At 43.6% G+C, this 21,030-nt stretch overlaps 1 protein-coding gene across 1 annotated transcript in view; it reads right to left on the bottom strand.

Moving 5' to 3' along the window:
• Window positions 1-21,030, bottom strand: part of PTPRT (protein tyrosine phosphatase receptor type T) — a 457,975-nt gene that overhangs the window by 147,505 nt on the left and 289,440 nt on the right. The window contains exons 8-9 of the mRNA XM_051802833.1: window positions 9,300-9,596; window positions 6,808-6,917 (exon numbers count right to left, since the gene is read on the bottom strand). Coding sequence (XP_051658793.1) covers window positions 6,808-6,917; window positions 9,300-9,596 — 407 coding nt within the window. The remainder of the gene's footprint in view (window positions 1-6,807; window positions 6,918-9,299; window positions 9,597-21,030) is intronic.

Here is a 21,030-nt window from a genome sequence, read left to right as displayed (position 1 = left end):
AGAACAACAGCTGCATTTGTTGCCTTCTGTATTACTGCACACAAGTCAGGCTTTTCTTGCAGCATCACAGGAGGCACCTCAAATGAAGGCCCTGTGTGTGCCAGGGGGGGTCACTCAAGCTCATACTTGAATTCTAGTGTTGACAGGGAGCTTATAAACCATATTACTTTATAAAACAGGGTGGGGAAAGAGCTCTCCATGGGATGCTGCTGGTTAGAAAAAAAAATTAAAACATATTTCCTGTGACCCTGGGATCCTCAAATTCCACTGGAAATCTGTCTCACCAAGCCGTGCCTCGGCTCAGAATCAGAGCAGGACCTGTGGCTGACACGATACCCCAACCTGCTCAGCAATGCTCAGATTTATTGTCCTCCTCAACTGCCAAGAAATGATAATAAATCAGTGCAATCAGCACGTTCATCTCCCACATTCTGGCCCGAATCCTGATTAAGTGGAGCCCAGAACATTGGCAGCATCAACCAACCTGCTCACCAAGTGCTCAGTAAATACTCCAGTCAGCAAGCATATAACAAACCATTTCTCCTCAGCCAGCCCAGTTCTCTTCCAGGACAATTCTGTGCTAAGAGCCATTAAGTGCAGGACTAATTTAGCTGGGGGTCTGTGCACAGCTTCCCTCACACGTCACTGAAAGGGTGACACAGCCCACTGCAGAGCTGACAGAGTTTCAAACTTAAACAGATGATACGTGGCCCTACACTTTCATTGCTAGTGTAGATTATTAAAGAACTCTAATTCAATATAGTCCAGATCAGTAAAACCCTTATTCTTCACATAATTGACTTTCATGGACTGTGGACAAACAATATAGTGCAGCAGCAGGCACTGTCTAAATCCAGTGTCAGAGGAAAACAGCGTTAGTGCTGCAGGTGAATCATTTCCAGTGGCATCAGAATGCACTGGCAAATGCCCCTACAGGTGAGTGATGGAGCTATGACCCAACAGACCAGCTTTAATTGATCGTTTCCTGGGGTTTCAGCACTAAGCAGCATCTCCTTCAGCCAGCTGTGTGTGGCGGGGCCGTCCTTCAGCACACACACCGAGCTGAAGTGAGAGAGCTCCATCCCAGGAGGATCCTGCATCCACAGAATGCAATTGAGAAGCTGGAACATGATTGATTTTCATGGGAACGTTCAAAGGCACTTCTCACCGAAGGCAATTTCCGAGAATTGTCATCTTTCCACTATTTCGACTGTGGGGCTTTATATAAATAAATTGGTCACAAGATTTCGTCCTCGTTGCTTTGCTTCTTGTGGGAGCCATTTTTCACTCTTGGTAACCAAAAAAAAAACAACAACCTAAGAGCTGCTTTTAAATAAACAAACAAATGACTAAGCCAAGTTGAGCTCCCAACCCTTTCAGCTTTCTTCCAGGAAACCTTTTTTTTTTTTGCAAAACCTTTTAGCAGGAAAGATCTTATCCTAGAAACATCAGGTTTGCTGAATAGCGTAGGGAAGGGTTATGAATAGAAATGCACACATATCCATGCAGCAAGGAGCTATCACACCAGATAATCCTGCTTTGTGTTATAATAAGTATGCATTTCCAGGGGTCAAAGGTGGGAGAAATTTGTTTCCACCCTCTTGTAAATGCAGGCAGTGCATCCCACAAATATTGACCTTATGCAGGACCCTCTAAAGAGGCAGTTTGCATGTAACAACCTCTCCTGCAGGGAAAAAGTGAGGGAGGTGATGGAGAAGAAATGGCATATTGGCAACTGGAGAGATGAAGAAGGGCAGACTGCAATTTTACATGGTAACTAAGAGGATCTGTAGCCTCTGAAGTGCAATTTAAACTCAAATCCACTGGGATTAGAGGTAGTAGGCTCCAAGCATCCCATTAAAGAGCTGAAATTGTGTATGAAAGTCCCTTGTATTATTATTCCTGGCATCTAAATAGGGATTTACAGCATTTCAGAAATGGTGACTGAGAGAACCAGCTCGTTACAAGCTGCAAATGCATCCTTATTTTTCCCAACACCCATGTGCAACCCACCTGGGATTAAACAATCCTGAAGAGGAGGGCATAAGTGATTACAAGACTGCACTTTATCACGTTTAAAAAGACAGCTCCTTGTTTCACCATTGCCTTTAACAGGGCTCACTGAAAGGACTCAACAGTCTGAGAGTCATTTTTCCAGCCAAGGAGCTGAATATTAGGGATTAAATGCTGTTATGATTGCAATACCTGTAACAGTGCCTTCCACAAGGGATGGGACAAATATTTCAGATAGGAGTGTTAGGTGGGTTTTATTTTTCTTCTTTCTGTTTAATGGTAAAATATTCTAGAAATGGACAATTCCAAAAAACAGATTACACTCCAAAAAAAAAATGTATTTACAAAGGCAAAAGCCAGTATTACTGAGTGCACCTCTAAGCTTTCAGCTGCCCAAAGGAACAGCAAAATGCAGATATAAATAAGTTTTCATTACTTACATTTTCAAGATGCAAGTTAGCGCAAAATATCTGGGCCCACAGAAATATCTGAAGCACTTCAATTTGCATTATGGAACAAACATTTGAGACATTTCATCTAAAAGCAGAATTTAAGTGCCAAAGATGGCCCATGACCTCAGATTGCTTGCTCTTGCAGCCCAGTGGCAGCATCAGTCTTTCTGCTGCTTGATAATGGTTTGACTTTACAAACAATTAGGGGAGGGGAAAAAATCTTCTCTGCATTTCCTCGTGCACAAAGGTTTTGGAGCTGAACTCCCACACAGCGTGAGCACAACGAGCAGCACTTGGTTATGAGGGATTTTAAAGCAGAGCAGCTTTTTAGAACTGGTTAAAAAAAAAAATTAAATAAAAAAATGCAACAAGTTGCGACGCTTTCAGTCTGCCAGGAGCTGACTGTGGGACAGGATTCCTACAACATTATTAGACTGTGCCACTCACAGCTGCCAGAGACAGCTGTAACAGTGCCTCTTTCATCATCATCACGTGCACAACCACCTCTGGGGAGCATTTTACCCAGCCCAAGGTGCCAGCAAAGCCCCTCTCTGCTGTTCAGCTGTGTTTGGGAGCACAGACTGATCGACTTGTCTCATGTCAGTACCTACACACCTTGAGGCTACCTGGGGACTTCAGGAAAGCTCAAAAGTTCTACCTCTGTTGCACAGCTCATTTCCACCAGCAGCCTGTGCATCTCCCCACTGGTTTTCCTGACAGGACAGCCCAACTGACACCTCCCAACTCACCACACACTTGTGTTATTAACACCTTTTCTGGGTTCCCCACCACCCCAGAGCAATTTGTACATCACTTTCTACACAGCTCATATCCTAACCTTTCCAACATAGTGATTAACTGACTTGCAATTCCTGGAGTTTTCCAAGTTACCTTGAACAAGAGGTTTCTGCTCCCTGGAGACAGACTGTAATTATATACTGATTTGGGGATCTAGAAGGTTCCTTTGTTTAACACTCCAGCTGTGACTGTACCCAGTGAAACAATGAATTCTCCAGCTGAACTCAGGGAGGGGTTAAACCAGTTTTAAGTACAATGCTATTTCTCTATAAAAAGGCATTTTGAAGGATAAGTATCAATCAGAAGAGACCTGCAGAAGCCAAAAAGGTTCATTAAGGTCCTTCCATTTGGTTCAGGCTCTTTAGAAGTATTCAGTTAGTGCAAAATTAGTGCTTCTGGATGGTAAACAACCTGTTGAAGGTTGCAGTGCTGAACCCCAGCCCAGTTGGCACACCAGCAGTGGGAATGCAAACTGCAGTGGCAATTTGGGTGATGTGAACATCTCTCTGGCAGGGAGCTGCAGGAATGATTAGGGACCTGAGAACAAAACTGGTCCCAAAAAAACCCCAGTGGGATTTAAGTATAGACAGTGTGATTATATGGAAGTATTTTAGAAGCTTACAACAAATTTTTTTAACAGGACTAGAGAGAAAATACAATATCCAGATAAACCAAATCAGACCCTGATGGTGAGGAGGGAACTACTATTTAGGAGGAGAGGAGATGGGTTTTTATTTGTTTCTATTAGGAGGGTTTATGCCCAGGGTAGTTTGAGAGACCATCACTTGCATGAGACCTACATGTGACTCTAGGTAGCTACTCCCAGGTTACCTCAAATTCATAAAGTGCTATTACTTAATAAGTACTTTGCAGGGAATTTTTCTCTAATAAATGTTGATAGGCTTTTGGGTTTGTCTCTTTCTAATAACAGTGACACAATTTCAGAGCTTCCAGAGAGCTGCAAATTCATCAGCACATCCCTGAGTCTCCTGGGACAGAGCAGCAGTGCCAGTGCTGGCTTCAGGATCTGTGCTCCCTGTGAGAGGGAGCTCTTCTTAAAGCCTTCTGCTCCTCCCTGAATCAGAAGTGGGCCATGGGAAAGAACTGAAAACCTACCAGAGATTAACCACCAGCCTTTCTTTTCATCTTGAACCAGCAGCAGGGCAGCTGAACTCTGTTAAAGCAGCCTAAGCCACAGTGATACTGAAAATGGCTGAGCCCTGTCTAATAAAAATGAGGTTGAGCAGACAAGGAGTTTGTGATGCCAACTCATGACTTCTCTGCTGTCTGCAAGTGTAGGGCACCATCAACAGTGTGCAGGTTCCATCTGCACAGATCCCCATGTTCCAAGGGGAGCCAACTCCCCTGAGAATGCCCTGCCCACCTCTCCAGGTTATGTGTAACTGCCCTCCTGTACTTTTATCTCCAGCTGATGAACTTGTCTCAGGGTGCTAGGGAGAATGGGAAGGTTCTCTGTGAATTTTCACACGTAAGAAGGCAGAGGAAAGGAAAAAAAAATTCATTCATGACAACCTTCAGGCACTCTGCTTCTCCTGGTGTTTCTGACACTTGGATTTTTATCCTTTTGGACATGAGGCAGAAGAGGAAAACGAGGAAGAGTTTGAATTCACCTTGACTTCTCTTTGTCTCCAGCTGCCAAATATGCACAGAGTCATTATCAGAAAAGAAAGATTTGTTTGTGCCTCTGCTGAGACTTGAGCAATGATATGACTTGAGGGGCACAGGCACTGTCATGATGCATCACAGCCCTGGAGGCATTAAAGTGTCTCTGTGCAGCTGCTCAGCCAGAAAAGCTACTCAGATTGCTCAAGTCTTTTCAATGAGCTGAGCCCAAGGCGATATTTTAGTAAGAAACTGCTTCTTTAAAAATTAAAAGGAGTTATTTTTACATCATTTGCATCATTTGACTTGGGTTATTTTCAATGTGTTCTATGATAGGTCACCTGTGTTGCCAGAAAAAAAACTCACAACTGGTTCCATTCAGATTAATTCCCTTAAAATACTGACAGCTTTATTGCCTAATTCCTTGCACAGACACCTTCAAAACACATGAAATTACAAGGGTTAGTTCTATTTTAGTACTGACATGTGCAGGTGACATGCAACCTGCACACATTTCCAGGAATGTCTCAACAGTCACCAACAAAAAATGACTCTGTGCTTAGTCAAGGATTCCAGCCTGGCTGAAATGACCCAAAATTAGGAGGATGAGCTTGGATTCATCTATTTAGTGTTGCCATCTCAAACCCAGTTACCCTTTGTGAGCCAGCTAGAGACATGACCTGAAAATGCAGTTCCAATTAAGCCCAGGAGAAAGTTGCTTTCTCTTGTTCATTCTGCAGTGGAAGAGCTTGTTGATGCTAAACCTGCTTGATTTTTTCCATTTTTCCACCCCTCTGATAGAGACAGTGTTAGCAAGGACGTCTAGGAGGGACATGTTACAAGACATGTTGTTCTGAACTGAGAAGCTGGACAGGAAAAGGGAAGGAGCAGAACCTCCCTAGTGAGGGCAGAGTTGCTTCGTGCAGCTGTGCTTTTTTGCAAAATAAAGTCTGTACACAAAACCAGCATAAGAGAGGAAGCCAAAAAAAAAAAAGGGAGCTTTTGCCCCTCTGTGTCAGAAAATGCTGTATGAGCCCACAGTGGGGGTTTTTACATCACTGTACAAGCAAAATTTTGTTTCACTTCTGATCTTACAGTGGTAAATGCTGAGCCCATGAAGTGCCACACGCTCAGCCAGTACTGCTGCAACACTTTCTGCTACTTAATCAAAGTGCCTTTACCTTCTCTTGTAGGACTGTCTCTCATTTCACATGACCCTCCAAAGCAGTCCCTCCTTTTCCACTTATTTGGTTTTACCCCACATTAGGCACTGTATCACCAGAACCACAGGACAGCAGGAACACTTCCTTACCTTAACAAGCAACATCCCCTCTGACCCACTCTAGAATCACACAGAATTGTTTTTTTTTCCTCATCCAGCACAGGATGGTCAGTGATCATCCTATAACCTGCTGTGCACTTTGTTTGGCATCAGGGAAATGGTTGGGATGGACAAATGTATCATTGAAAGGTTCAATAAGAACACTGTGAGATAAGACTTAATGGTTATATTCTGCTGAGATTGCCAGGAAGTGTTATGACTACTGGAAAGGCAAAGAGGGATTAGTTACAGTATTTAGATACAAAACCTAACAGTGTTTTACCATAAGAAAAGAAGAAAAGGAAAGAAAACACACCTTGGAGCTACTGCAGAAGGAAAAAGGGCAGGAACTGAACACCTGAGACATGGGGGATGTGTGGCTCTCATTCTGCCACAAATATTGGAAAGAAATCTTTTCCCTCTCTCTTAAACTGGAAAACTTTTTCAGTGGTAGCAGCAGACTATCTCGAAGATTCTTATCTATTTTAATCAGGCTTCTTTTAGCACCTGCTGGAATCTCTGAGAGCTCAGGATTGGCTTAAACACACATGAAGAGGGCCCCGTGGCACATATTCCTTGACAACAATCTGTTCTCCTCACCTCATAGAGTGTAATGATGCCATTTGTCTCATTTGGAGGCTTCCACTGCACATAGATCTTCTCTTCAAAAGGTCCTCCCTGGATGGATTCCAAGGGAACAGGTCCAGGAACTGCAGGGGGGAAAAAAAGCCCAACAAACTGTCTTAAAAACTACCCCCAGCTCCAGCTGCACACACATGAGAAGACACCAAAAGGCCACCAGACGGGAAGCTCAGAGTTAAAAATAAATAAATAAAATTAAAAATTAAAATCCGTCAAGCCTTACTTCTGCACTTTTGGTTCAAACAAGGATACTCCAATGTAACCACTAAGTGATAAATAAAATTAGAATCCACAAAAATATGGAGCTAATTTCAGTATGGTTTCATTTCAGTACAGCAGAGCAGTAGCAGGGAATTTAATCTGTCCTTCTCTGCCCAAAGCTCTCTCCACCTAAACAGCCAGTCTGCACCTTGGCATAAGGATGCTGCTGGGCTGCACACCTTTATCAATGTGAGAGACTGATTTGCTTAGCAAAGTAACACTGTAAGATTTATATTTCATTATGGCTACAAGGCCAGCTAAAAAAATCCACCTACTCAAGCAAAATTTTAATGCTGTGGAAGACAACTAACTAAATGCACTCCCAAGCCTGTCTGATAAAACCCTGCTCATTTTTCTGAAATATCTGCCATCCTTTTATGTCCCCCCCATGTGACATATTGGGCTGGAAGAGCCACTTTCAGCTGAGAGAAACTTAGGACAGCAACTTCTTACAGTTCAGGCTGAGGAAAAACTTGTATTTTACATGTTGGACAGGAGGGAGGCTTGTAGTGCATGGGAGTGTAAAAAATCTCAGATGGGATAATAACATTGAAACACTCCATCACATCAGTTCTTCCAGAAAACTTTTCTTTTATATCCAGAACACAAGAGTTCACACTCAATTAATTTTGTTTCTGAGATCTATATAAAATATGATGTCCGAAAGATCGATATTGAGAAAAGCTACGCTCTGGAAAGGAAGGCATTATACTCCTTTGGGGACATCTTCTTGTGAAGGTACAAGAAAAACAAAATCAACAAATGCCAGGATTACATTTGCCCATATGACAAAGGAAGCTGCTGGGTAGTTGTTGGGTAGTTCAGAACACAGAGAATTAAACCTTTGGTAACTGCTCAGGCTGATGTTTATCACACTCAAGCACTTCAAGGATCCTTGTCTTTTCAAGAACATGGCTGTGAAATAGAAATTATTTACCCCTACAAGTTTTGCTTGCATGAGACACACGCTGTCCAGAGAAGACATTTATAATCTCGTGGGACAGAGGGTTATGTTTATGAGAAATTAAAATACAATTTTTATAGGTATATCATGAAGTTGTAAGATATCCAAGTTCAAAAATACTGGACTTGAGTGTCAGGGTCTTTTTCGGCCAGATAAGGGAAGTGCAAGAGTTCTTAAAATCTTTTGGGGCCATTTTTGTACAAAAGGAGTTTTCTCTCTTTGGGCTAAGAACAAAGAACATCCATCATCCTTGACAAGGGATGCCTTGCAGCCAATCAGAGTAAAAGGAAAGCCCCTTCTGAGAGAAAAGAAACTTTTTTAGGTAAAAAAGAATATATTAAACTTATCCGAAAAAGGCTGGGATTTTGTAAAACAATAAAATGAATGAGATGTAAAGCCATAGAGTCTTTTTCCCCCGAAAACTCGGTGGGGGAAGGACCTGGCGTGCCAAATAAATCCTTTATTGTTCCCTGAGTTTATGCCGTCTTTCCAAAATTAAAAGAGGGATTTTTCCCCACATGTTGTTATTTACGACCTGTTAACATGAGCCCTCCTCAGGAATCAAGCAAACAAACCCAGCCTGACTGTGGTAGTTTAGTCTGGGCCTTCCTTGGTGACCAGTTTGTAACCAAGGAAGTGCCCAGATTTACCCGGTATTCCCTACGATTTTTACGTAAGCCAGGGTATAAGAAGAAAGGAGGAAAGGCCTTTGGCCCTCTTTCCTTCCGGCGGCTTTGGAGATGAGGGTTTCCCTGCTGTTGAGTCTGTTGTGTTGGGGAGTGAGGCCTGGTGAGGCCCAGTGAGGCCCGGTGAGGCCTAGTAAGGCCCGGTGAGGCCTTGCCAACCTTGGGCAGGCAGAAGTCGCTGGCGGTCGTTCCAGAGAGACTTTCTGTTGTCCCAAGCAGAGTAGTAAGATAGTCTTTTGTTAATTCTTTTAGTTGCTGGATTTTGGGCTATTGATCGTGTATATTTTATTTTGCTTTTGTTCCCTTTTTTCCTTCCCCCTTCCCTTTTCCTTTTGAAGTTGTACATATATTTCAATTGTATATAAATGTAATATAAGTGTAAATATATTTAGATATATTGCTTTAGCTGCCTCCCTCTCGTTTCGGTTCTCTTGGGTTTTTTTCTCTTTTCCCTTGGTTTTGGGGGCGGGGGGGAAGCTCTTGTGGTGAGGTTTGAAGACTTGGCAGGGAACCAGCTTCAAACCACCTCACTGACTCACCATCCTCCTCGGTCTGCACCACCAGCTCCTCGCTCTCCATCTTGCCCTCAGGGTTGGACAGGGCCAACCTCAGCCTGATGGTCATGAAGGGCCGCAGACCCCGCAGGGTGTAGTGGGAGGAGGTCTGGATGAGCTCCTCGGCCTCGAACTTCTGCTGGTTGAACACGTACTGGTACTGCACGGTGAGGTTGTAGCTGTGGCAGCGGGTCACGGCGTAGCCGAAGGGCTCCCACTGCAGCGTCAGCTGCCGCGACCGAATGTCCACCACCTCCACGTTCTGGGGGCCGTGCACGGGATCTGCGGGGTAGGAAAAGACAAAAAACACACACCTTGATATTAAAACAAGTCAGTCATCCATCAGCGTGCTTCATTTTGCATGTCCAGAGTATCCCAGCACTCCATGGGTGGGAATGCTCTTGTCTGTGCAGTGTATGAGTGATAGGAGATGGATTTCAGATCTACAAATGCATTCTGGCTCCGGAGCTTTCCCTGAAAATCTCCTCTCACAAGGCCCTGAACAGTGGTCATGCTCCTGATTGCTGTGAAACCTCACTGAATCTGACAACAGGTAAGGGGTGGGAAAGTTACACTTTCTTCATTCTTCCAAAAAAAAAAAAAAGGCAAAAATAATAGTAGTTGAGGGTCTACTTGACAGTGCCCAAGGAGTTTGGTGAGTCCAACCCTAAGTGATGCAAACACACAGGAAATGGCCCCCAGAGAACAAATCCACTTAAGTCTTTCAGCTTCCAATTCAGCTCTGTAGTCCCTACACCCTCCTGCTGCCCTCGAACTCGTTCTGCTCAGAGACTGAAGCCCAAAAGCGCAAGAATTAAGACTAAAAACCTGACTGTTGGGCTTCCAACATCCCAGTGCTGCTGTCCCCTCATCTGTCAGACACTTGAATGTTCTGGCAGTGGGGTGTTCAAGCAGATCCCGCCACTCCTGGACTAAGTTTTCTGAGCCATCTCAACCTTGTGCCAATAAAACTTTCATCTCAGATCATCTCCACGCCTTGGTCCCATCAAAGTTTCTCTGCTCTTTATTATTCTTTCTGCAGTGTCTGGCTGAGGTATACTTTGAATATTCATGTGTAGGAATCATTTTCACCTGCTGTTCCTTAATTTATTTTTAACAGCATAACTCAGATGCTCTGACTACACTCTGCCCTTTATATAAAATATAAATGCATGTACTGCTAGACATGTGGATATAAAGAATGAAGGATGAGTGAGTAAAATCAGTGTTTGAGATAAGTCAGATGGTGATAATACTACAGATGTCACAGTTTGTTTATCTGACAGTTTTTCAACTTGTACAGCTCAACTTGTATTTGCTTTTTTGCTCAATATATATCTAAGCAAGGTAATTAGAAAATACGTAATTTCACGTAAAGTTTCTTGATTTATGGCACAATTCAGGGTTCTGCCCACTTCTCGTGTTCTCTCACGACTTTGACCTATGAAAGGAACATTTTCATGGAAACAAAAAAGTTGGAAGAACTCCTGACTACTAGTCACACTTATTTGAAAGATAATTCAAGTAGAAAAAAAAGCCTTCTAGTAATTCCTGAAAGTAAAGCACCAGCCATACTGACTTCAATCTCCTCATGCAAGAGCAGAAAATACACTGTAACTACCTACATATTCTGAATTACTGCTAAAAATCCCATAAAGACTGGCAATGGGAAAATATTCTGCATCTTTATATAGGCACACACATATGCAGACACTTTGGAAATAGGATGGATATTAAAAGACCAGGGGTCTAAAGTTAGCAAGTGGTTTAGGTTTCCACATAAATCATGTCAATCCTGTAGCATCGAGAAAATACCTCCTAAATAAGAGTATTTACTACTCTGTGTGTCAAAAAAAATGTCATTTAGAGATTAGGAAGTTCCTATGCATAAATACACACACATATACTCAGCATTAGGTGCTGAGCAGCCATTTACTATAAATCCATGGAAGGCACATTCCTGCAGATGAATTGTGGAGATAAATGAGGTGACCAAAAGAATGGTTCTGTGAAATCTTTCACACATCAATCAACAGCCTCTGAAACAGTAAAGGTAAGCTCAAGACATTGCAAGATGCATCAGATGGAAAAAAAAACTAAAAAAAAAATATGTTCATAAGTAAAAACAACTTAAATTTTAGGTTAGAGAGAAAGAAACCAAACTGGAATTAGATCAACAAACAGAAGCTGGCTCAGGAAAGCTTTACATTCTCTCCAGTTCCCTTCTCTCAGTTTCAATCTCCTTTTTTTTTCCTGAAAACTGAGACTATATAATTTTGAAAATGTTTTCCTGTTGCTACAGTGATTTTCTATGTAGCAGAAACCATTGAAACCTCATTTTCAAAGCTGAGATTTTGTACTGCTGTTTTTAAAGGACAGCGGTCCTACTGTCCTCTCCATTGAATTCCTTCTCCATGTCAGCTTTGTAAGTATTCAGTCTCAAAAGGTCTGTAGTACCTATCCCTGGGGTTTGACTGTCTAACAACATCCATTTTTCATAATCTGTTAATGACTTGTTTTCCCAGAAAAAGAGTTTATAATTTGTCTACAATCCTCTGGTAGTGGTGAATATTTGAAACTGGACAAACGTCTCCACTTCTGTATTCTTGGAATTATAGCTTTCAAATAACCCAAGAAAATGCCTGAAAATTAGTAACTTTGTACTTGGCTAGTGGCATAAAAGCTGCCAATATGGATCTCAGCTTCAACTACACAAAGCTACCCATCAAAGCAGGACAGAAACAGACTGGCCCAATTTGAGTAGTTAAGAGATCAGATATAAAAAGACATCAATGTAACCTGCATAAACTGAAGTAAAATTTTCTAACTGTCCTGAGACCTTGAGGGAAAAAGTCAGAGGGAATTCTTAAGAGGCCAGAGCAAGGAAAGAGCTGCCACCAACCTGCTGCAACGAGTCTTGAACCCACGCAAGGAAAATTGCAGCCTCTGGGATTTCACCGTGCAAATGCGCATTTTTATTTCAGCCCAGCTGAACCACTAATTACATTTTGAAAGTTCACATCAAAGTCCAGGACTGAACAGTTATTTTTCCATTCCACATCACTCACTGATGCTTTGCTACCTTGTCATTACCCTGGTGGGCTGCTGTGAACACTCAGCAGCCGGGAACCTTTGTGAGCACTTGGGATGGGAAAGTCCAGAGGGGTCTGGAGCATGAGGCTGCTGAGGAGCAGCTGAGGGAGCTGGGGGGGGCTCAGCCTGGAGAAGAGGAGGCTCAGGGGGGACCTTCTGGCTCTGCAACATCCTGACAGGAGGGGGGAGCTGGAGGGGGTCAGGCTCTGCTCCCAGGGAACAAGGGACAGGATGAGAGGAAACAGCCTCAAGGTGCACCAGGGGAGGTTCAGATGGGATACTGGGAACGTTTCTTCAGGGAAAGGGTGGTCAGGGAAGTGGTGGAGTCACCATCCCTGGAGGCATTTAAAAGATGTGCAGATGTGGCATTTGGCGACATTGGTTTAGTGATGAGTTTGGACTTGATGATCTTAGAGGCCTTGTCCAACCTAAATGATTCAGTGATTCCAAGTGGCCTGAATGAAGCAAACCCTCCCAGTGATCCTTCAGTGGTACACTGTGTCCTCAGTCCAGGTAAGGAGACACTGTTGGCCCAACAGTGACATGTACTGTTCAGACACTGCTTATTCTGCCATCCAAATGTCACAGAAAAGTTGACTTTTAGGGCTGGTTTTGCTCTTTCCTTACTGAGTGTCACAGAGCTCATGCTCCAGGTGAGGTGTAGAAAAGAAAAGGTTGATTCAGATTATCAATACCAATTGTCATGGCTTTGTACCCCTCCACCAGGAGAAGAGAGAGCAAAGGAAGCCGTGGTGACACACTGGGGTTTGAACACCGAGCTCAAGAGGAGGGAACTTAAATACAGACAATCAGCTAATGCCCCCGGGTTAAATACCTGCTGCAGGAGCCTAATTGCAAGAGATTGCTGCTGCCAGTAAAGACATGACAGGAGTGGAAGGTGTCTGTACTCATCTGGGGCCCTGTGCCCGTGTCTCCTGACCCTCTGGAGGGCAGGAGGCAGAGTTTATTAGCAGTGCAGGTGTCCACTGATTAAATTCTGTTTCCCAGCAGCAGGTTATAGGGGCTGAGAATGCACAAAGGGAAGAAAAATGAGCATGACATGAGCAGCAGCTGCATGTGAATCCTGAGCTGATGTTTTCTGATACAGAAAGAGAAAGAAAAGAGGTGTAAGCATGATTTGTGCCTTCCCCCAGCACACCCACATCAGAGCTCACCAGCCAGTGCAGGCCAACCAACATCTGGGCACCCCAGTGACGTCCCCAGTCCCTCCTCCAGGCACACTGGGAGGATATCAGTGGAAAACTGGGTGCATTGGTGGTTAGTTAGGGCACCAAATCTTGTGCTCTCCCAACTACCAGCACGGTACAACCTCTCTCCGTAGCCCAGAAAAATATTTAAATTCATTTCCACCTACAAAATATAAATCTGGCAGGATCACAGAATGGTGGAGAACTGCACAGAATATTTCACTCTCACAATAATTTTAAGCAGTGGCCACTTTTCAAGCAACAGCAACAAAACTCTTATCACAGAATCACTGAAAGGTCCCAGCTCGGATTGGCAGGGACCTTAAAGCTCAGCTTGTTCCTCCCCCTGCCTTGGGCAGGGACACCTTCCACTAGACCAGCTTGCTCCAAGCCCTGTCCAACCTGGCCTTGAATCAACAGTTAGGAGGTTTCCTTTGTGTTTTTCAAAGACATTGTTCTTCTTCTACAGGTGAAAAACCAACAGAAATGTGTCCAACGATGATTTTACACTAGATAAAAGCTGAAGCATTCTCCTTCTCCCCTTTACTCACTCCCTCTTCCTCCTTAAATTTCCACAGGACGAAACAAGCCTAGGGAACCACATCTACCATCAAAAAATATAGCAAGACATACCGAGCAAAACCATTTAAGTGGTTTGCCTTAAATGCAAAATTAAGTGTGATGGTTGAGGGGAAAACAAGCGACTCTACAGCCTGTGCTGTTCATCTCTGCCAAGAGATCCTGACAGATGCACTGTCCCATAAACACCTCCTGTATCCATGTCCTATGCATGGGCACTTCTGAATGATGGACGACTCTGTCCATCCCTGAAGTACAACATGGTTTTGTGTGACAGTTTCTCTGCTGAGCGTCACAGCTGCTGCCCATCATATTTCAATGCCTCTGAGCCCAAATGTGGCATAAATACTATAAATACCTTTTCAGACATGGTAGATAAAAACACTGATTAAGCAGAGTTCACTAGTCTTTCAACACTGGGAAAGCTTTGCCCTTCTCTGCAGAAAGAGCATCTCCCTAATATTTGGTCTAATTTTTGCTTTCTTGTAAAGATATTCTCACTGGTTCAAAAACTGTGCAGACAGAGCTGAAAGCAGGCAATTATACAGAAAGGGATGTTCTGAGAGAAGACTTGCAACAGAGACAAGAGAAAAAAGGAATGAGACTGATAAAATAAAATCACCACAGGACAACCAACCCTGTTTGTGAGATGCCAACAAGCAACCAAAGCCCAAGCCAGGTACAAAGGAAAAGGTGTCCCTAGAGTGGTGAACTAAACCAGGCTATTTTAGGGCATTCTCTGAGCACTGGAGAAGAAGGAGTGCTGCCACACAGATGAATCTATTAATAAAGAAATGTGAATTAAGTTAGATAATGGACTGTGTGCTGAGAATAAGCCAGGAACTGAGCTCTCTCAACTGTTAACACCATGGTTTTAGTTCGGTTCACAGCACATCACCTTCATTTTTTGATTGTTCTGGGTTTGTTTCTGTTGCAAATTTTACTTGGAATTCTGCACCGAAAGAAACCAAAGATTTGAAAATTCAAAAAGGAAAATAAAATACTTGATACATTACAAATCCCATAAAACATCCTCTGATCTCAGACTTCAACCTTGTTAAACAACCAAACGAAACAAGGGAAAACCAATCCAAATGTCATTAAATAGAGCCCAGACCTATCTGGATCTTTCCATTTGTTACAAAATGTGCTTGTCACGCTCACAGATCAAACCCCCAAGGTCCCAGGAAAGCAAAGGCTGTGGAGAACAAGACCTGAGCCACCAGCACAGCCTTCCCAACACCTGCCCCAACACTGCTCCAGCCAGAGCTGAGCTGCCAAATCTCCACTTGTAAACAACTTCAAGATAATTAAGCACTGCTTTTTAAAAAAAGGTTTATTAGCATCTGTTTAAAAGGGAATTTTTTTCATTAAATTATGAAATGGTAAAATGAAAGCTTTCTTTCTCTTATACCTAAAAACTGTTGTGCTCCGACAAACTTAAAAATAACAATTTAAAACAACAATAAAGGATAATTACTGATTTTATTAAAAACATCTATCATGGATACACATAGCAGTGGAATTCCATGGCTGGGAACACAATGTACATTACTGAGCATTCTGATGATTAAATACAATAGCATTATTAAATATGCTAATGAAAGTGAGATTAAAAAGCAGCTAAAACCACTTGGTTTTTGTCAAACAAAAGTAAAACATCTGCTTTTACAGATTTATTTCATTATGCGTAAATAAAGTATTTATTTTAACTATTTGCTTTACTAACACGTACATGCATTTATTTGTATTACCTCTTCCTCTGTGTACTTTGCTGTTATCTTCAAATGGACTAAGTGGAGGAGATTGAGAATAACAAAAAGCCAGCTCCTGACAAAACATAAATTATCTCCATAAAAATAAATAAGGAAAACAAAATAGTAGGGAAAAGAGAAGCTTCCTCTACACAGTCAGGAGGCTGTTCAAGTATTCTGAGCAGCAGAGAAAGAGCACTGCTCTTGCCAATAGGTTTTCTCTCATTTGTTACTGTGGCTTCTTTTTCTGTCTGTGCAAGCTGCAAGAGAAATTCTCAATGTTCTTTCAGAATCCTAAATTTAAAAAAAAATAAAAATATTTTCTCTTTTAGGAAAATTTAGTAGCAGAAGGAGCTGCTGGTTGATGAAACCTTGGCTTTGTGAGCACTACTGAAATATCCAAATTGTCCTAAACCTCTTGAGGCCCCGACAGCAGGTCAGGGAGGGGATCCTGCCCCTCTGCTCAGCCCTGTGAGGCACAGCTGGGTGCCGTGTCCAGCTCTGGGATCCTCGGGACAAGAGGGACATGGAGCTCTTGGAGAGAATCCACCAGAGGCTCCAGAGATGATGAAGGGTCTGGAGCATCAGGAGTTGGACTTCAGTGATCCTTGGGGATCCCTTCCAACTCAGGAGATTCTGTGATTCCATGACCTCTCTGGGAGCAGGGAAGGCTGAGGGAGCTGGGGCTGTTCAGCCTCCAGAGCACACACTGAGAGGGGCCCTCCCCAGGGTGTGTCAGGGGCTGCAGGAGGGGGCAGAGGATGGACCAGGCTCTGCTGGGGGGGCCCAGCAATGGCACAGGAGGAACGGGCAGGAACTGATGCCCAGGAAGCTCCACCTGGACAGGAGGAAGAACCTCTTTGCTGGGCAGTGACTGAGCTCTGAACAGAGACCAGAGAGGGTGTGGGGTCTCCTCACTGGAGATATTCCAGAGCCACCTGGACACAATCCTGTGCCATGTGCTCTGGGGTGACCCTGCTGGAGCAGGGAGGTGGGATCAGATGCCCACTGTGGTCCCTTCCAGCCTGACCCATTCTGGGATTCTTGTCCATTTTCCTCAAGATGTAGGAGCAGCAGTGACTCCCTTGCTCACCAGCTGTGGGTAGTCAGACACCAGGAATCTCTGTGTGATGGGGACTAGCTGATTCCCTGGCCTTGATGACATCTGGAGGGATTTGCTCTCCACAGGCTGCCTTATTGGCAGAAAACAATACCAATTATTATCATAATAACATGAACAATGATGAAAACCCAGTAAAACAGTCCCCAAATTTTCAATTTCCAAGACTGCCGAGACTGGGTAATTACTTAAAGCAACACAGAATATGCCACAGCCATAGTAATGTTTGGCAAATAGGGATTCCTCAGGAGCATGTGGTTGGAGGTTGAGCCAGTGGAAAAGAGAACACAGATATAACCCCATGTCAACTGTTTTTTTTTTCCCCCCAGTTATTTCATTAACTAGACTAAGAGATGTTGAAATTCCTGCAACTGAGCCCTGGTTGCAATGTATTCCAGAAACACACTTATAAAGGGTCTAGATCCAATTTCTGAGCAGCTGTTTAACTCTAATTGCATGCTCATGTCCTCCTTGCACCGGGGTGTTGGAGTCAGCAGTGCGAGCCCATTAAGGCCATGGATGGTTAACTCTTATGGGAATGTACAAATTGGAACAAATATGCATTTCCTAGTGCTGGAGACACTCTTTGGGCAGTGGAGGACAGATAAGAGTTTGCTCTGAACAAAATCAATGCACTGCATTTAGCCCAGTAATCGCCCTTTTTCCAGGCTGTGTTTGCATTTCAGCACAAACAAAAATAAAGCAGAGCCACTTTATGCCCGAGGGAAGTGAGAGGAGAGCAGAGTGTGAGGGGCAGGACCAGCACTTCTTTAACACATTTGTATCTGATCAGCATGACACTAAGAAAATACCCTGAAAGGATTTCAATACAGGCATTATGTACAAGAAAACACAGATAAACCAGTTCCTCAGAAACAGTGTCGAGCCTATAAAAAAAAAAAAAAAAAAAAAAAAAAAAAAAAAAAATCTATCTCCTAACCCAGCCAGGGTTCTCAGTGTAATCTGAATATACAGCAGTGTCAGGATTACAGCAGTCTTGTTAATACCCCCAACAGACATGTATTTAAGTCTCATTGAAATCCAAGCCATTCTCTTAGTCCAAGCATAACTCTTAAAACTCAGCAGCCTTTTTTTTCAGTTTTTAAATGCAGCTGGATTAACTGCCTGCTCAGAAAATGACTCAATTCGAAACAATTCCCAATTGTTCCTAATACCTGTAATGTCCCTGCTGCCACATGGCCCCACTGCACATCTACAGGTTTTTATTATCAGATACAGAACCAGGGAATGGTTTGGGTTGGAAAGGACCTTAAAGACCAACTCATTCCACCCCCTGCCATGGGCAGGGACACCTTCCACCATCCCAGGTTGCTCCAAGCCCCGTCCAACCTGGCCTTGGACACTTGCAGGGATGGGGCAGCCACAGCTTCTCTGGGCAACCTGTGCCAGGGCCTCCCCACCCTCACAGGGAAGGATTTATTCCCAATATCCAATCTAAACCTCTAATTTTATAGTTTCAGACAATTCCCATGGGGTTTGTTTGCTGGTTAATGCTCCACAGGACAGGAGGGAGGAGTCTCCAAGGGCCAAGGCGCTGCTCCAACAGGAAGGCTGAGGAGCTGGTGAACATTCCAGCAGCCTCACAGCAAAGTGGATTTTATCCATGAAAATCCCCCAGGAGAACTTCAGATTACTTAACCTCATCAAATTTGAGGAACCTCTGGTTTTGGTTTGTTTTTTTTTTTTTTTTAAACAAACAAACAAGAAAGCCCCCCAAACTCACAAACAAACCCCCAAGAATTAGAATTGTTCGCCAAAGAATATCAAAATATTTCTGTGCTCTTTTCCCAAACACTGCCTCCTAAAAGAAAGCTGTACCTTCCCATTCCCTAATCCCTATTTGCTGTGGAGGCCTGGACACATCCTTTAAACCACTTCTCAGCTCATTTGCATAGCAAAGCAAGCGATTAGTGAGCAGCTCCAGTTTTACAAGAGTATTAGCAGCATTTAATTAAGTCGTGGAAGTCTCTTACAAGGGACCTGACAGCCTGAACTCGTGTGCTCGCCCACACAGGCACAGGTCCTCCCCCCACCCAGCCGGTTCTGCCAGAGGAACATCCACAGCTCCCTCAGGGCATGAGACCAGAGCCTGCCAGGAGCAAACTTTGTGCAGCCTTCGGGAGGAAAAATTAGGGAGGATGCAAAAAAGACCAATATCCACGTGCTGGTGTTCAGTTTATAAGGTTTCCTATATATTCCTATGTATCCTATGGATACATTTATCTGGGAACTAAAAAAAAAATTAATGGAATTGTAGAATATCCTCAGCTGAAAGGGACCCACGAGGGTCATCGAGTCCAACTCCTGGCCCTGCACAAAACATCCCCAAGGATCCCACCATGTGCTCCTTCAACTCTGACAGCATTGGGACTGTGAGCGCTGCTCTGGGGAGCCTCTTCCAGTGCCTGGCCATCCTCTGGGGGAAGAACTTTCTCCTAAAATCCAACTGAAACTCCCCCTGACAAAACTCCAACCGTCCCCTTGGGTCCTGTCACTGGTCACAGAGAGGAGAGATCAGTGCCTGCCCCTCTGCTTGCCCTCATGAGAAAGCTGTAAGGCCATGGTGAGGTCTCCCCTCAGACTCTTCTTCTCCAGGCTGTACAAATTGAGCCCTGCTTTTAATGAGCACAGACAGGAAGGTCAACCCCAGTGAACCTAAAGGTACAAGCAGAGCCCTGGACTGCTTATAAAACAGAAAATGGGCATAAAATCATTAAGTTTGGAGAAGACCTCCAAGATCATCAACCCCAACCTTTGACCAAACACCACCAAGCCCACTAAACCACATCCCAGAGCACCTTGACTGCTCATTTACAGGCAGATGGAAATGCAGAGGCTGATTTACAGCTCTGCTTCCTTCTTTCATGTCCCATAGGCAAAACCAGGGAATTGGTCATCCCCTAGCTGGGAAAGTGGATGGCATTCACCGTGGTCAAAGAGCTGTGTGTTACTACAACCCCCAACTCCAACACAAAACCACAGCAGCCCGTGGAAGACCTTGGAATGCACTATTTGCATGCACATGGATCACAGCTGGATGAGGCTGGATTGCCAAGAGCCACGTCTGGCTCTGAGGGAGCACTGCCCTCCTCTGTGGCTTCTGAAACAGGGAGGGTAAAACAAGGTTTACAGCACTACTTAGAATTACAATGCTAATGAGCAAGTTAGTCATGCCCTAAAAGTTAGGGGAAAGCTCATTTGTCCACATCAATATCTTTATAGTTTAGAATGTTGGGTTTTTTTCTGGGTGAATTGAGTCTCTTCCACTGGCTGTGTATAAATAAATAAATAAAGAACTGAAGTGGAAAAAAAGCAGTGTGTTCTGTTTTCAGCAACTGTGACTTGATTCTTTGCTGCCATGGCTTCAACAGCAAGGCTAGAAGGAAGTAGATGGGCATTCATGTGTGAAAAAAAAGCCTATGTTTTTAACAGAATTAGGCAGCTGAGCTCATTTCCACCCCATTAGGATCAGTCCATGAGACAGTGCTGCCAGTGAAAGCCCAAGAGATTAGTTTTCCCCTCAGCAGCTCAAGCAACGCTCTGGGCACCAAATACAGATCATGACACTTTCCAGGGGTATTGCAAAGCTCCAGCAGGGAACTGATCCACATCCTGCCTTTCAATTCCTCTGCAAAGCCACTTCCACACAAACACACCACTGTGCCCTGAAAGAGTTCATTTGGAAATGGAGAGAGGAGAAAGGAGGTGGATGCTTATTGGAAATCCATTTGCTGAAAGCGTAGTAGGGAAAGCTAAGAGTTTCTAAGAAAAGGTCTGTTAATAGGTTACTGAAACATTCCAATAACTACTGCCACAGCTTGGCACCACAGCTCCGCAAGTTTTAACAGCATTTATGGTCAGACACTTTTTGTTCATTTAATATACCACTGAATTTGTACAAAGAACATTCTGTGTTCCTAATCTCATTTTCCTCTAATATT

The sequence above is a fragment of the Manacus candei genome, unplaced genomic scaffold, assembly GCF_025592945.1.
Source record: "Manacus candei isolate 608988 ecotype Guabito, Panama unplaced genomic scaffold, ASM2559294v1 h1tg000057l, whole genome shotgun sequence".
Lineage (NCBI taxonomy): Eukaryota > Metazoa > Chordata > Aves > Passeriformes > Pipridae > Manacus > Manacus candei.
Note: the sequence above shows the minus strand (reverse complement) of the source record. Positions and strands in the feature narration are given on the sequence as shown.